The sequence below is a fragment of the Mauremys reevesii genome, linkage group 4, assembly GCF_016161935.1.
Source record: "Mauremys reevesii isolate NIE-2019 linkage group 4, ASM1616193v1, whole genome shotgun sequence".
Lineage (NCBI taxonomy): Eukaryota > Metazoa > Chordata > Testudines > Geoemydidae > Mauremys > Mauremys reevesii.
This window is the reverse complement of record NC_052626.1, coordinates 14,898,822-14,911,669: the sequence shown is the minus strand read 5'-3', so window position 1 is coordinate 14,911,669 and position 12,848 is coordinate 14,898,822. Positions and strand designations below refer to the sequence as shown.

The following is a 12,848-nucleotide window of genomic DNA, read 5'->3' as shown; positions in this document are numbered from 1 at the left end:
AATAAAATAAAAATGAAGACTCCTCAGGAAAAATCTTACCTCTTTGGAAACTGGAAATTGGTTTTTGATACATTGCTTAAAATATACAAAAATCAAACAAACAAACAAAAACAATAACAAACAGGTATTTTGTATCCTCTTTGGATACATGCCATTTTAAAAATGTGACATTTGAGGAGACAATTTAGATTCTTTGTTTTTAACCATGTAATCAGAATGTCTAGTTCTTACTCTGCTGACTAATGGCCATTCTCAGCAGGGCTTGTATATAAAAGAGAAACACCTGGTCTGTTACTGTGCTCTCTTAGTAACTTCAGAAGGTTTCTAGTAATTTCAGAAGGTTCCACCTTGTTCCTGCAGAAAATAGAATCATGTTTCCACACCAGAATCTTCTTTACATCAGCAGGAAAACTACCATGCAGAATCTGATCTGTGCCATCAAATCCCCTTCTTACAGTACTGCCCCGAGTCATGTTAGTGGAGTTGATGGTCTCCATTAAACACCTTCTGAACCCTTGATGCTTGCATTTGTACAGTCAGAAAGGAGCTATAGAGAGTGTAGAATCCGGTGCTGGGAGCATACAGTATATGGATTAATAATTGAGATTACCCATTTTCTCGCTATTTTCCCTTGATATTTCCACATTTAGTGTTTATTTTCTTCTCTATCTAAGATCCTTTGTAAAATCTTCTAACACAAAATACTTCCCATTTAGTTGTCTCCAACTTCATTATCTGTTCTCAGTTCAAGGAGAACAACATATTGTAAAAATGAAATTGTTCAGCCTGTGGCTAGATCTTTGCTCCTTGCTCTTTTACTGTTGTGTTTGCCGAAGAGTGAAGTCTCGGTGTATATAAAGAAGGTGCTATGAGAAGAGACACTTTCTAAATGGAGTCTTTTGGATCATGACTTCAATTAAATTACTGAATTCTGTGTGATTTACTGAACTGGCATTTTCTGTGCAATGGAGTTCTTGCCACCCTTCTTGTTACAGTGTTTGATGATAGAAATATTACTGAGAGCACTTATTAATAAAAAGAGCACTACTTGGAATCACAGAATCATAGAAAAGTTGGACTGAAAGGGATCTTGATGTCATCAAATCCAGCCCCTTTCGCTGAGCAGGACTAAGTAAACTTAGACCATCCCCGACAGGTGTTTGGCCAACCTGTTCTTAAAAACTTTCAGTGCTGGGGATTCTACAACCTTCCTTAGAAGCCTATTCAAGAGTGTAATTACCTTTAGAGTTAGAAAGATTTTTTGAATAGCTAACCTAAATCTCCCTTGCTGCAGATTATGACCATTGCTGCTTGTCCTACCTTCAATGGACATGGAGAACAATTGATCACAGACCTCTTTATAAAGTATTTGAAGACTGCTATTAGGTTACCCTTTGGTCTTGTTTTCTCAAGACTAAACATGCCCAGTTTTTTTAACCTTTCTTCATAAATCAAGTTTGCTAAACTTTTTGTGATATTTGTTGCTCTCCTCTGAACTCTCTCTAATTTAAACACATTTTTCTTGAAATGTTGAACCCTGAACTGGACACAGTATTCCGGCTGAAGTCTCACTAGTATAAAGTAAAGCCAGACAATTACCTCTCATGCCTTACATAGGACATTCCTGTTAATACATTCCAGAATGATTTTTGCCTTTTTCACAACTGCATCACATTGTTGATGCATATTCAATTTGTGATCCACTGTAATCCCAAAATCCTTTTCTGCAGTAGTACCATCTATCCAATCTATTCTAGTTATGCATTTGATTTTTTCCTTCCTAAGTGAAGTACTTTGCACTTACGTTTTTTTTAATTTCATCTTGTTGAATTCAGACCAATTCTCGAATTTGTCAAGGTCATTTTAAATTCTAATTCTGTCCTCCAAAGTGCTTGCAATCCTGTCCAGTCTTTTAAGACTTCTGAAAACATGCTTCACACCTTGTCCCTCTTAGATTTTGGAAGGCACTTCATATTCTTAAACCTTGGGTCGAGTGCTGTAGCTATCTTTAGAAATCTAAAGGTACCTTCTTTGCATTTTGTCAAATCTGCAGTGAAGGTCTTCTTAAAACGAACACCAGAATGTGGCTAAAACAGAGCAGGGGACATACAATTCTCCCCCAAGGAGTTCAATCACAAATTTAAGTAACAGGTTTTTTTTAAACAGTCGTCATCAGCATGGAAGCATGGCCTCTGGAATGGTGGCCAAAGCATGAAGGGGCACACAAATGTTTAGCATATCTGGCATGTAAATACCTTGCAATGCCAGCTACAAAAGTGGCATGCAAATGCTTGTTCTCACTTTTAGGTGACATTGTAAATAAGAAGCGGGCAGTGGTATCTCCCATAAATGTAAACAAATTTGTCGTAGGCCTGGGCTACACTAGCGGGGGAGGGGAGAGGGGTTCGTTCTAAGATACGCAGCTTCAGCTACGTGAATAAAGTATCTTAGTTCGACTTACCTGGCTGTCCTTGTGGCGGCAAGTTGACTGCCACGGCTCCCCCATGGACTCCACTTAGTCCTCCTGCCGAGGTGGAGTACGGGCATTGATTAGCGGATCGATTTATCGCGTCCAGATGAGATGCAATAAATCGATCCCCAATACATCGAACACTACCCGCCGATCTGGTGGGTAGTATAGACTTACCCTTAGTGATTGGCTGAACAAGACGTAGGACTCAGTAGGCTTGTAGGCTCCAAAGTTTTACATTGTTGTGTGTTTTGAGTGCAGTTATGTAACAAAAAAAAATCTACATTTATAAGTTGGACTTTCATGGTAAAGAGATTGCATGACAGTACTTATATGAGAGATGTGCTGGCTTCTGCTTCCCGCCACCCTTATTGGCCTGGGACGGCAAACCGCGGCCAGTGGGAGCGGCCAATCATGCAGACGCGGCAGGTAAACAAACCGGCTCGACCCGTCAGGGTGCTTACCCTGGTGAGCCATGTGCCAAAGGTTGCCGACCCCTGAACTGGATGTAAAAATTACTGTGTCAGGTTCTGTGACCTGTATTATGAGGGAGGTCAGATTAGATTATTAGAATAGTCCCTTTTGGTCTTAAACATTTGTGAATATATATGCTTAAAATTTACCTTGACTGTTTTCCAATCCATTATCTCAAAGATAACAACATGACTTAGAAAGCAGCAAAGAGTCCTGTGGCACCTGCATCCGACGAAGAGGGTATTCACCCACGAAAGCTCATGCTCCAATACGTCTATTAGTCTATAAGGTGCCACAGGACTCTTTGCTGCTTTTACAGATCCAGACTAACACGGCTCCCCCTCTGAATATGACTTAGATCTATTAAAACAAGGAAGGGACACATATTAATGTAATGAATTAAGATCTGGATAGTTTATTGTCTCACAGTTCTATGCTATATACCTTTTAGCAATATCATACAATAATAATATTATTATTCTTTATAACAGATCTTGATTGAACAGAAATTAAAATTCTTACATTAACATGAGCATGGTTGCCACAAAGTTAGTTCAGTGTTGCCTGGATTTCTTTAATAAAGTGTTCCTTGACATTCTAAGGTCTGGCAAACTGTTCATGAACTGGAGACTGTCTCCCATTATTGCCTGGGGAGCAAACTTCAGTAAGGTGAGAACTTGCGCAGTGTTGTTCGTTGACCTGCAGTTTTCTCTATATATGAGACTTTCACAGTGTAGTTAATTTGTGTCCATTGGGCTTAATTTACACCTTGTCATACATTTTTGTTAGCAGCCTTAAAAAGAGAATATTTCCAAGTAAATTTGCTACCGTGTTCTTAAGGATTTACATCACTATTAGCAGCAAAGAATCCTGTGGCACCTTATAGACTAAGAGACGTTTTGCAGCATGAGCTTTCGTAGGTGAATACCCACTTCATCGGATGCAAGTAGTGGAAATTTCCAGGGGCAGGTATATATATGCAAGCAAGAAGCAAGCTAGAGATAACGAGGTTAGTTCAATCAGGGAGGATGAGGCCCTGTTCTAGCAGTTGAGGTGTGAAAACCAAGGGAGGAGAAACTGGTTCTGTAGTTGGCAAGCCATTCACAGTCTTTGTTTAATCCTGAGCTGATGGTGTCAAATTTGCAGATGAACTGAAGCTCAGCAGTTTCTCTCTGAAGTCTGGCCCTGAAGTTTTTTTGCTGCAGAATGGCCACCTTAAGATCTGCTATTGTGTGGCCAGGGAGGTTGACGTGTTCCCCTACAGATTTTTGTATATTGCCATTACTGATATCTGATTTGTGTCCATTTATCCTTTTCCTTAGAGACTGTCCAGTTTGGCCGATGTACATAGCAGAGGGGCATTGCTGGCATATGATGGCGTATATTACATTGGTGGACGTGCAGGTTCCCCTGTAGGGACCAGACTTCAAAGAGAAACTGCTACAGAACCAGTTTCTCCTCCCTTGGTTTTCACACCTCAACTGCTAGAACAGGGCCTCATCCTCCCTGATTGAACTAACCTCGTTATCTCTAGCTATCTATATCGTCTGTTAGTCTATAAGGTGCCACAGGACTCTTTGCTGCTTTTACAGATCCAGACTAACACGGCTACCCCTCTGATACTTATCACTATTAGCAAGTTTGAGAAAATATGCTCATGTTAAATGTGCATTTCACAAGCCTAGTTCTTATAATTACTGGTGATTTGCAGTTTGTCACTTTCTTTCTTTAACTGTTTAGGCTTTGCTAACTTTCCCTTTATTGTATCTGTAGGAAAAGCCACGTACGGTAAGAATTTCATCTCACAGGACGGCCAAGATCAAGTGATCTATCATTGGCTGTCATCAGGTTCAGAGTGCGGCTTTTCACTCACTTGTGCTTTATATTTCTTATTGCGAGATTGCATCACATTTTTGTTCCCATTTGTCCTAATCTTGAAGTTCTTTTGGTATCTTATTCAGAGTGTAAGCTCTTTGTGGAAGGGATCGTCCCTTATTATGTGCTTATACAGCACCAGGCACAATGGGGATCTGATCTCAGTTGAGACTGTAGGTGCTTTCATAATGCACATAATAAATGATCATCTATTTCAAGGCTCTGGGGGCCAGGTTTTTAAAGGACATACATCAGTAGCACTTTCAATAGCTGACATGTGTACATGCTGAACAGATAATGAGGTGGTTTGTGCATAGCTTCCCATCTTTACAAACTGGATCTGAAGGTGCAAGTCCTGGAGTTTGCTTTCCTGCTCTTGTCCATTTAGAAGCATTGAAGTAGGTAACAGCCCTGCTTCCATCACTGCCTTATCAATGTGCCTCAATTCTCTGCTTTCACAGGGACTGTCTCAGTCAGTGGGTAATTCAGATGCCCAGGCCGTTGAGACAGCCAACACGGGTGCCAATTAGTGCCAACTGTAAATGGTGTGTTTTGTAGAATTTATGTTTGTAGGAACTGATGTAATAATGCCTCGCTCTTACATAGGACTTCTCATCAGTAGATCTCAAAGCACTTTACAAATGAGATCAGTATCATTATCCCCATATCACGGACATAGGTGGAAAACTCCCTCTGAATACTGTCTGAAGGTGACATTGGTAAAAAATATTCTGCTGTAGGAACGTCACTTTGTGAAGCAGTTTCTTAAAACGCCTACTGATCTTGTATCATATTCCCAGCTGATTTTTTTTCCTTTCTTTATTCAGGTTCTTTCCATTTGTCCCAAGGACATGAGGGCAGATATCTGCGTGCATCTGAACCGGAAGGTTTTTAACGAGCACCCTGCCTTTCGACTGGCTAGTGACGGCTGCCTGAGGGCCCTGGCTGTGGAGTTTCAGACTATTCACTGTGCTCCAGGAGACCTCATCTACCATGCTGGAGAAAGCGTAGACGCGCTCTGCTTTGTGGTGTCGGGATCCCTAGAAGTCATACAGGATGATGAGGTGGTTGCTATTTTAGGTACTGTGATCTTTACTGAAATGGTCGTAACCTACATAAATAATGGGGAGCTGCTCCCCGAGTTTTATCTAATAATCTAGTTTGAAATTTAAGTTACTCAGTCATGGGGAGGGATAGCTCAGTGGTTTGAGCATTGGCCTGCTAAACCCAGGGTTGTAAATTCAATCCTTGAGGAGGCCACTTAGGGATCTGGGGCAAAAAATCAGTACTTGGTCCTGCTAGTGAAGGCAGGGGGCTGGACTCAATGACCTTTCAAGGTCCCTTCCAGTTCTAGGAGATTGGTATATCTCTTATTATTATTATGTCTCTCAGCCTGTCTAATCAGAGGTGCTTATTGACGTCGTGTCTAACTGTTCCTGAGCATTGCCTAACTGGCAAGACCCCCACCACTTGCCTTGTTCCCAGTGCACATGATTGTATGAGTTTCATTTTGTTTTTCCTTCCATTCTATCTCTACAACTGTGAGTTGATCCTGGGAATATGCTATTCCTGGAGGAAGGACTTACCAGGAGATGGGTCTTCCATTGAGACCTGTATAAAGTCTGGCTTTGTCTGCCCTCGTTAGGGTTGTCCCACAGCTGGGGTGTAGCTGCTGAAAAGGCTCTGCCTCTGAGTCCTATCCTATCCCAGTACCTGTAGAACATTAGCTGTCTTGGAGGATCATGAATCTTGGCAAATCTTGAAAGAGAGGATACAGGATGAAAAGTAGATGGTTGTAAAGCAAATAATTAAGGGGGTGAGAGGTGTTTGGAGAGGCAAATTGCTCAGGCAAATCTTGTGGACTTCATTTGCTATTCTTAGAAAGCCCTTGCCTTGCCAGAGATCATAAAATGATGCACAGTTTTAGCATCGTGAAGCAGTTGTGTCGGGAAATGCAATTGCAGTGAATGACCTTCCTCAGTGAACCACATACTGAGCGGCTTGCAGCATTGTGTTCTGTTAATTACAGCTTCACCTTGTGGCAAATTCCCTCCTAGAATAGGAGCGAGGGAGCTAGAGGGGAGAGTGATATTTGGACAGTCTGGATCAGGTGAGTTTTGTCTTAGCAGAAATGATTTGCTCAGTGAGTTGTGGATATGCTTTCCTTCTGCTTGGCTTTGAATAACAACTGGTCTTGCCCAGTGGCACTGTAGCAGTGCATTGGGACCATGAAAGATGAGTGGTTGTCACAGCACTGAAACACTTTATCTCCAGAGAGACTCCTCTAGCAGTAAATCCTTCACATTTTATTCCTGTAGGAATGCTCTTTCTGCCGATTCTGGCTCACTGGTCAGAGGTAGGGTGTCCCTGAGCATAACAGAATGGCATCTGTGTGCTTGAAATTCTTTAAATCTTCTACCAGAGGAAATGTGTGCAGTTTTTTTGGGCTCTCATAGGAGTGTTTTCCATGTTAACCTTGACACTGGCCTGTTTCACTTGCCTGTATTCTAGCCTGTTTTTTGTTTTTTTTCCACTGACACATCAGTGCTATGTTTTCTCCTGAGTCAGGAACAAAAGACACAGAAACTCTTTGCTGGGCAGTGAAATGACGCACTTACATCATTGTTGTGAATTGGCCCACAGGCCAATACCAAAGAAAATGAATAGTGGTTTGAGCTGGATAGACATGCAAATTAGAGCTGACCCAAGCAAATCTAGGCCCCCCCTAGGAAGGCATTTGTGTGATCCCCCTGGCTGGAAAGCCTATGATTCACTCTGTGACTTTCTCCTCCCCCTGGACCATCCTCAAATTCCTACATAGGCCACCTGTTGATGAAGGAGGTGGTCAGTGATGGTGGGAGGGTACAAACAGAATGTACATTTGTCGCTCTCTCTTTGTGTTACAGCTCTTTAAAGAAGCAAGGCTTTAGCTGCATGCTACCAAATAAAAGGTTTGGAGGGTGTTACAATAAAACAAAGCATAAATTACTAATTTGCTGCACTGAAAAACACTGTTAAGTGAATTTCATGCAGGCTTTGTTGTTCATTACTGAAGATCATTTGTCTGCAATAATGGTGAGAGGTCTTTACTTCCACCTTCTACATTTTGTAAATCCAGTATCAATGTTACATTCTGTCTGACCGGAGAGACCTTTAACCACATCAAGTTAAAGAGAATTGGCTTTAATTACTGGAAGTGCCTTCGATTCTGCCATCACTGCTGACAGCTAGTTCAATGAAACAGAGTTACATTTATTGTGTGGCATAGGGATTGGTAGAAGGCATAAATCTAGTTTAAAGGATGATAAACTGTTACTCTGATTGTAAGCAAAATAGGGGATTTCCTCATGCTCTGAACTGATTAGTTGCAAGACTTTAAAGGCTTTTGCAAAGGCATTCATAGTGGCACTAAGATGGTGCAGTGCAGATCAAAGGGTGGAGAACATCATTTTTATCAGTTTGTCCTGCCTTGAGCAGTTCACGCAGAAGGGAAAAGGAACTGCACGTCACCCGGCTCGTGTACCTTCCCTTCCACCTCTCCTTTGTTCACTGCCTTTGTAGGAGTCCATCTGAGTATCTCAAGGGGCTTTACATACATTCATTAAATTCTCACCATACCCCGCCCACTATGCAGGGAAATATTAGCTTCTTTTTAGAAATGACAACATGAGAGGCAAGTGACTTGCTTGAGGTTGAACAGCAGGGCAATGGCAGAACCAGGATCTCCGGACTGTCACTTCTGTGCGTCAGCCGAGATATCGTGTTCCTCTTCCCTATGGGGTGCTCTAGCCATCTCTTGCAGGACCTGGCTGGTGTGCCTCCTAGTCCACCTCTCCCTCTTTGCTCACTGTCTTTGCGTCTGAGGATTTCACAGTACTTTACATACATGAATTCGTTCATCCTTACCACGCCCCTTTAGCCTCCAGTAGCCATGTTGCTCAGTAGGTTTGGCGTCCCAGATAAGTATTTTCAGTGGAGTTACAGTAGGGATGCACATGACTCTTTGTGTTTAGGGGCAGGGTTTTTGCAGCTGAGGTCCTCATCTTTGGAATTTGCTCCCTTTAGACTCTCATGAGAGCCTGCATCCTAGTGAGCTTCAGGGCAGGATGCAGGACCCAGTTATTTTGTTTAGCTCTGTTATGCTTTTGTTCTTGTTTTGTGCCTTAATTTTCTGTAATTAAGGTGTCCAGCTGCTGTAGCAATAGGCATTATAGAAATGAGTGACTATGTGAATAATTCAAATTGAGCCCTGTGATCTGCAAAGTCTGGGATTCTTTAATGAAAATACCCTGGTGTGCCATTAAGTTCTCTCTGTTAGGATCTTAATTTTCCTCTACTGTCTGAGTGAAATAACTGCTTATCAAATAGCTAACAAACCAAATTCATCTCTGGAGTAAAATGAAGCTACTTCACTGGAGAAAATGGAGCAGAATACAGCCCAAAAATTTTACCATGATTCACAACTGGAAGAGTAACCTGCAAGGGCAAAAAATCTTATGTCTAATTGTCATAAACTTTGCTAATAAGTCAGGCCACACTGAGAAGTCTATTCTGTGATTTTCCATAGTCACAAGTAGAAGTTGATAGTGTAACTAGAATTGCTCTATATGCACAAATGTACCACCAAACAGGTTTCAGTAAATGCTAGCTAATGAAATGAGGTGTCCACTCACATAGATAGGACAGATAGTAGTTCACCCTACTGCCGTTATATAGAACTTGCATCTGGCAAAGAATCTCATATAAGTGGTGTTATTAAATGCCGTCCAAGTATTTCTAGGTGCCCCCTTTAATATTATGGTTAACTGTAGAACTCATAGAATCGCTTTAAACCTGAAGATTAAGTAACGTATTTTGAAGAAATTGTTATGCCAGCAGAAAAGTAACAACTTTAATGTTGATTCTGGGAACTGATCAAAAATATTTTGGTTCAACCCAACGGGCACAGTCAGGGCTGGCTCTGGGTTTTTTGTTGCCCTAAGCAAAAAAAAAAAAAAAAAAAAGGCGGCCGGAATGCTGCTCCTGAAATCGTGCCGCCCCAAGCACATGCTTGGTTTGCTGGTGCCGAGAGCCGGTTCCTTGGCACAGTGCTTAAAATATAATCAGTGATTAAAATATAATCCTAGGTGTGATCCCTGTTGAATGAAAGCAGTTTTGGTAGCCCAGGCAGTATGAATATATGATGGCTTGTACTTCATCTGCACTAATGTTCTTACCCCACATGTAATCAGATAAATTGTCTATTTTAATGTGATGTATGTCAGTTTTTATGTGTGTTCTTCATGTAATCCCACTACAGCCATGTTGTTTATTGGATTTAGTCTTTTACCGGAAGCCCAGACCTTCAGTTATTAAGCTTCCTTTAAACAGGGCCACATGTTATCTTTTAAGGCATTATTTCTTCCTAGTGGAGTTAGAAACTGAATGTTACCAAATATCAGACATGAACGTCAGGGAGAGCTCCCCATAGCAAGTGGCATATAATTCATTGGTTTTAGTAAGGTATTTGAAAATTGGGAATGATTTTTTTCATCCCAAACTGCAGCTGTATTCTGAGGTTTAAAGGGGTAACAAATTGGCTCTTCTAGCAAATAGCATGGGGCGAATCCTAGAAGTGCTGAGCAATTACAACTTCCACTGAAGTCCATGCTCAGCATCTTTCAGATTTATACAAGCAGGCTTTAGAAATGCAGTATTAGGAATCCACCCATCAGCCCTGTTAACATTTTAAATGTACTTAATGTTATACTGTTGGGTTTATATTTTGTATGAGACAATATTGCTGTATGTGTGATACACAATGCGAAATAAAAAGCTGTCAGTCCCATTCCACTACCCTTACACATATTAATAGAGTTAACTCTGTGACTTTGATACATCTACTTGAAGAGGGGGTTGCTACTTAATGGGAGTAAGGATGGCTAGAGCTGGGTCTAAGTAAAACCAGCTCTTTGATACTGAGATGTTTTAATGACAAACCTGTAAAATAAGACAAAAGCTAAGCCTGAGAGTTTCCCCATTATAATAATGGGCATTCAGTAATAATTTATGGAACCATCTCTGTCATATTTCAGCTATGAAAAAAGCCCCCCTCATTCCAGTGAATTAAAGCTACAAATTAACTAACAGAAAAACATCCGCATGAGGCTCAGGTTTTCTTCAGCTACAGAGAGACAGACTGAAATAATTCAGATGATGTACAGTAAATCATTCTTTATGGGCTCGACTCTTCGAGGTGCTGAGCTCTTGGATCCTGATCCTGCAAAGCACTTAGCGAGTGTTAGACTTTTAGCACCATCTCATGCCATTGAAGTCAGTGGCGCACCCAAGTGCCATTGAAGCACACGAATAAGTATTTGGAAGCATCAGGTAAGAGCACTCAGCAGCCTGTAGAATGTAGCCCGATACTCATTGATCAAAGTCGTTAGCTGCCACTGACCAGGAATTCAACAGAATATTTTACTTTTACTCCATCTGATTAATTGTAACGTTTAGATATTTACCCCTTGTCTGCACAATAGCCAAACAAAACGGAAGTTGCTAACCTTAATTTAGAGCCAGGTTGAGCAATATGGTCCTGGTGCACAGTCTACTGGAGTCAATGAGGTTTATTCCTCTGCGTTCAGTGGGCTTTGGTCACACTCATATGGGTCACTGCCAACCCCAATAGTTAAAAAATCATGAGGCAGGCCATCCAAAATCAAGAAAATGCCTTAAAAGTCATGACATTTCACAAAATACATTTTGAGTTCACTTTATATGTCTTCTGGTTTCTCAGCCTTTTGAGTGCAGTCAGGTGACATTTTCAAGAGTTTCTCCACAGACTTGAGGGTTAGAAACTTACTTTTTTTGTATAAAATGAAAGATCAGATTGTCACACAATCCCTTTACTCCAGGAGCTGGCGCTTTAAGAAGATCATCAAGTGCTGTGAGACTTGCAATAAAATCATGAGAGCTGGCAACAAGGTAGCCCTCGACTAATAGTAGAATAACTACAAACTACAGCTGGTCAGAACATATTTGCCAAAATGAAATTCTATCAAAATATGCTTTTTGGTTGAAGCTGAAGCCTTTCATAGAGATGTTTGGTTTTTAGTAAACTTTAATCAGGAAGGTGTATAGATCGCAGTGGGAGAAGGAGCGGGGGAGAGAGAGAGAGAGAGAGAGAGAGACTACAGCTGGGTGGTAGGGTACTGGCCTGGGATATGAGTGAATGTTGCTATGGAATTGAATTGTCATCCTCCGGTCAGATCTAATATAAACCTTTTCCAATTCCTGGGGGTTCCGTATTGTTGCTTGTTTCTTTGAATAGGTTTTATTTATATTTTGTATTTTAATAATTATTTGCAAAAAAGCTTTACCAATGTTCAGCTGTCTTTCTGCACATGTTCTATACCATTGTTGCTTTTTCTCTCCATTGGCCATTTTTGAACCCATTGTTGTTTTTTCAGAGTTCTTGAAATGACCTTTTTCATTCTGTCTCTTTATGTAGTACCATGCGGCAGGTAGGCCTAGGTTTTCCAAAGGAGCTCAGGGCCAGACTTTCAAGTATTCAGTGGCCACAATTATGGCCAGATTTTCAAATGAGCTCTGCTCTGATTTGGGTACCAAAATAACAGTTGGATTTTCAGCTGAGCGCTTTGTTGAAAATTTAGCCAGGAGGGTCCAGTTATACTTCCATGGTAGTCAGTGGCAAAACATCCATTGACTTCAAGACCTACAGGCCCAGACCCCACCATGTTTTCGAGGGCTTAAGACAGAAAGTCAAAAATATGTGAATGAACCAATCAAAGCATTTCATATTGCAGTTATCTCCAATACTTATTGTTGATAATTTAACCTCTGACATAACACAGGCCATAGAATCATAGAATATCAGGGTTGGAAGGGACCTCAGGAGGTCATCTAGTCCAACCCTCTGCTCAAAGCAGGACCAATCCCCAGACAGATTTTTTGCTCCTGATCCCTAAATGGCCCTCTCAAGGATTGAACTCACAACCCTGGGTTTAGTAGGCCAATGCTCAAACCA

The 12,848-nt window shown here is 41.2% G+C and overlaps 1 protein-coding gene across 4 annotated transcripts in view; it reads left to right on the top strand.

Moving 5' to 3' along the window:
* KCNH5 (potassium voltage-gated channel subfamily H member 5) overlaps positions 1–12,848 on the top strand; it is a 223,407-nt gene that overhangs the window by 165,127 nt on the left and 45,432 nt on the right. For all 4 annotated transcript variants that reach the window (XM_039538887.1, XM_039538889.1, XM_039538886.1 and 1 more), the window contains one exon: positions 5,647–5,899. In XM_039538887.1, the coding sequence (XP_039394821.1) occupies positions 5,647–5,899 (253 nt within the window). The remainder of the gene's footprint in view (positions 1–5,646; positions 5,900–12,848) is intronic.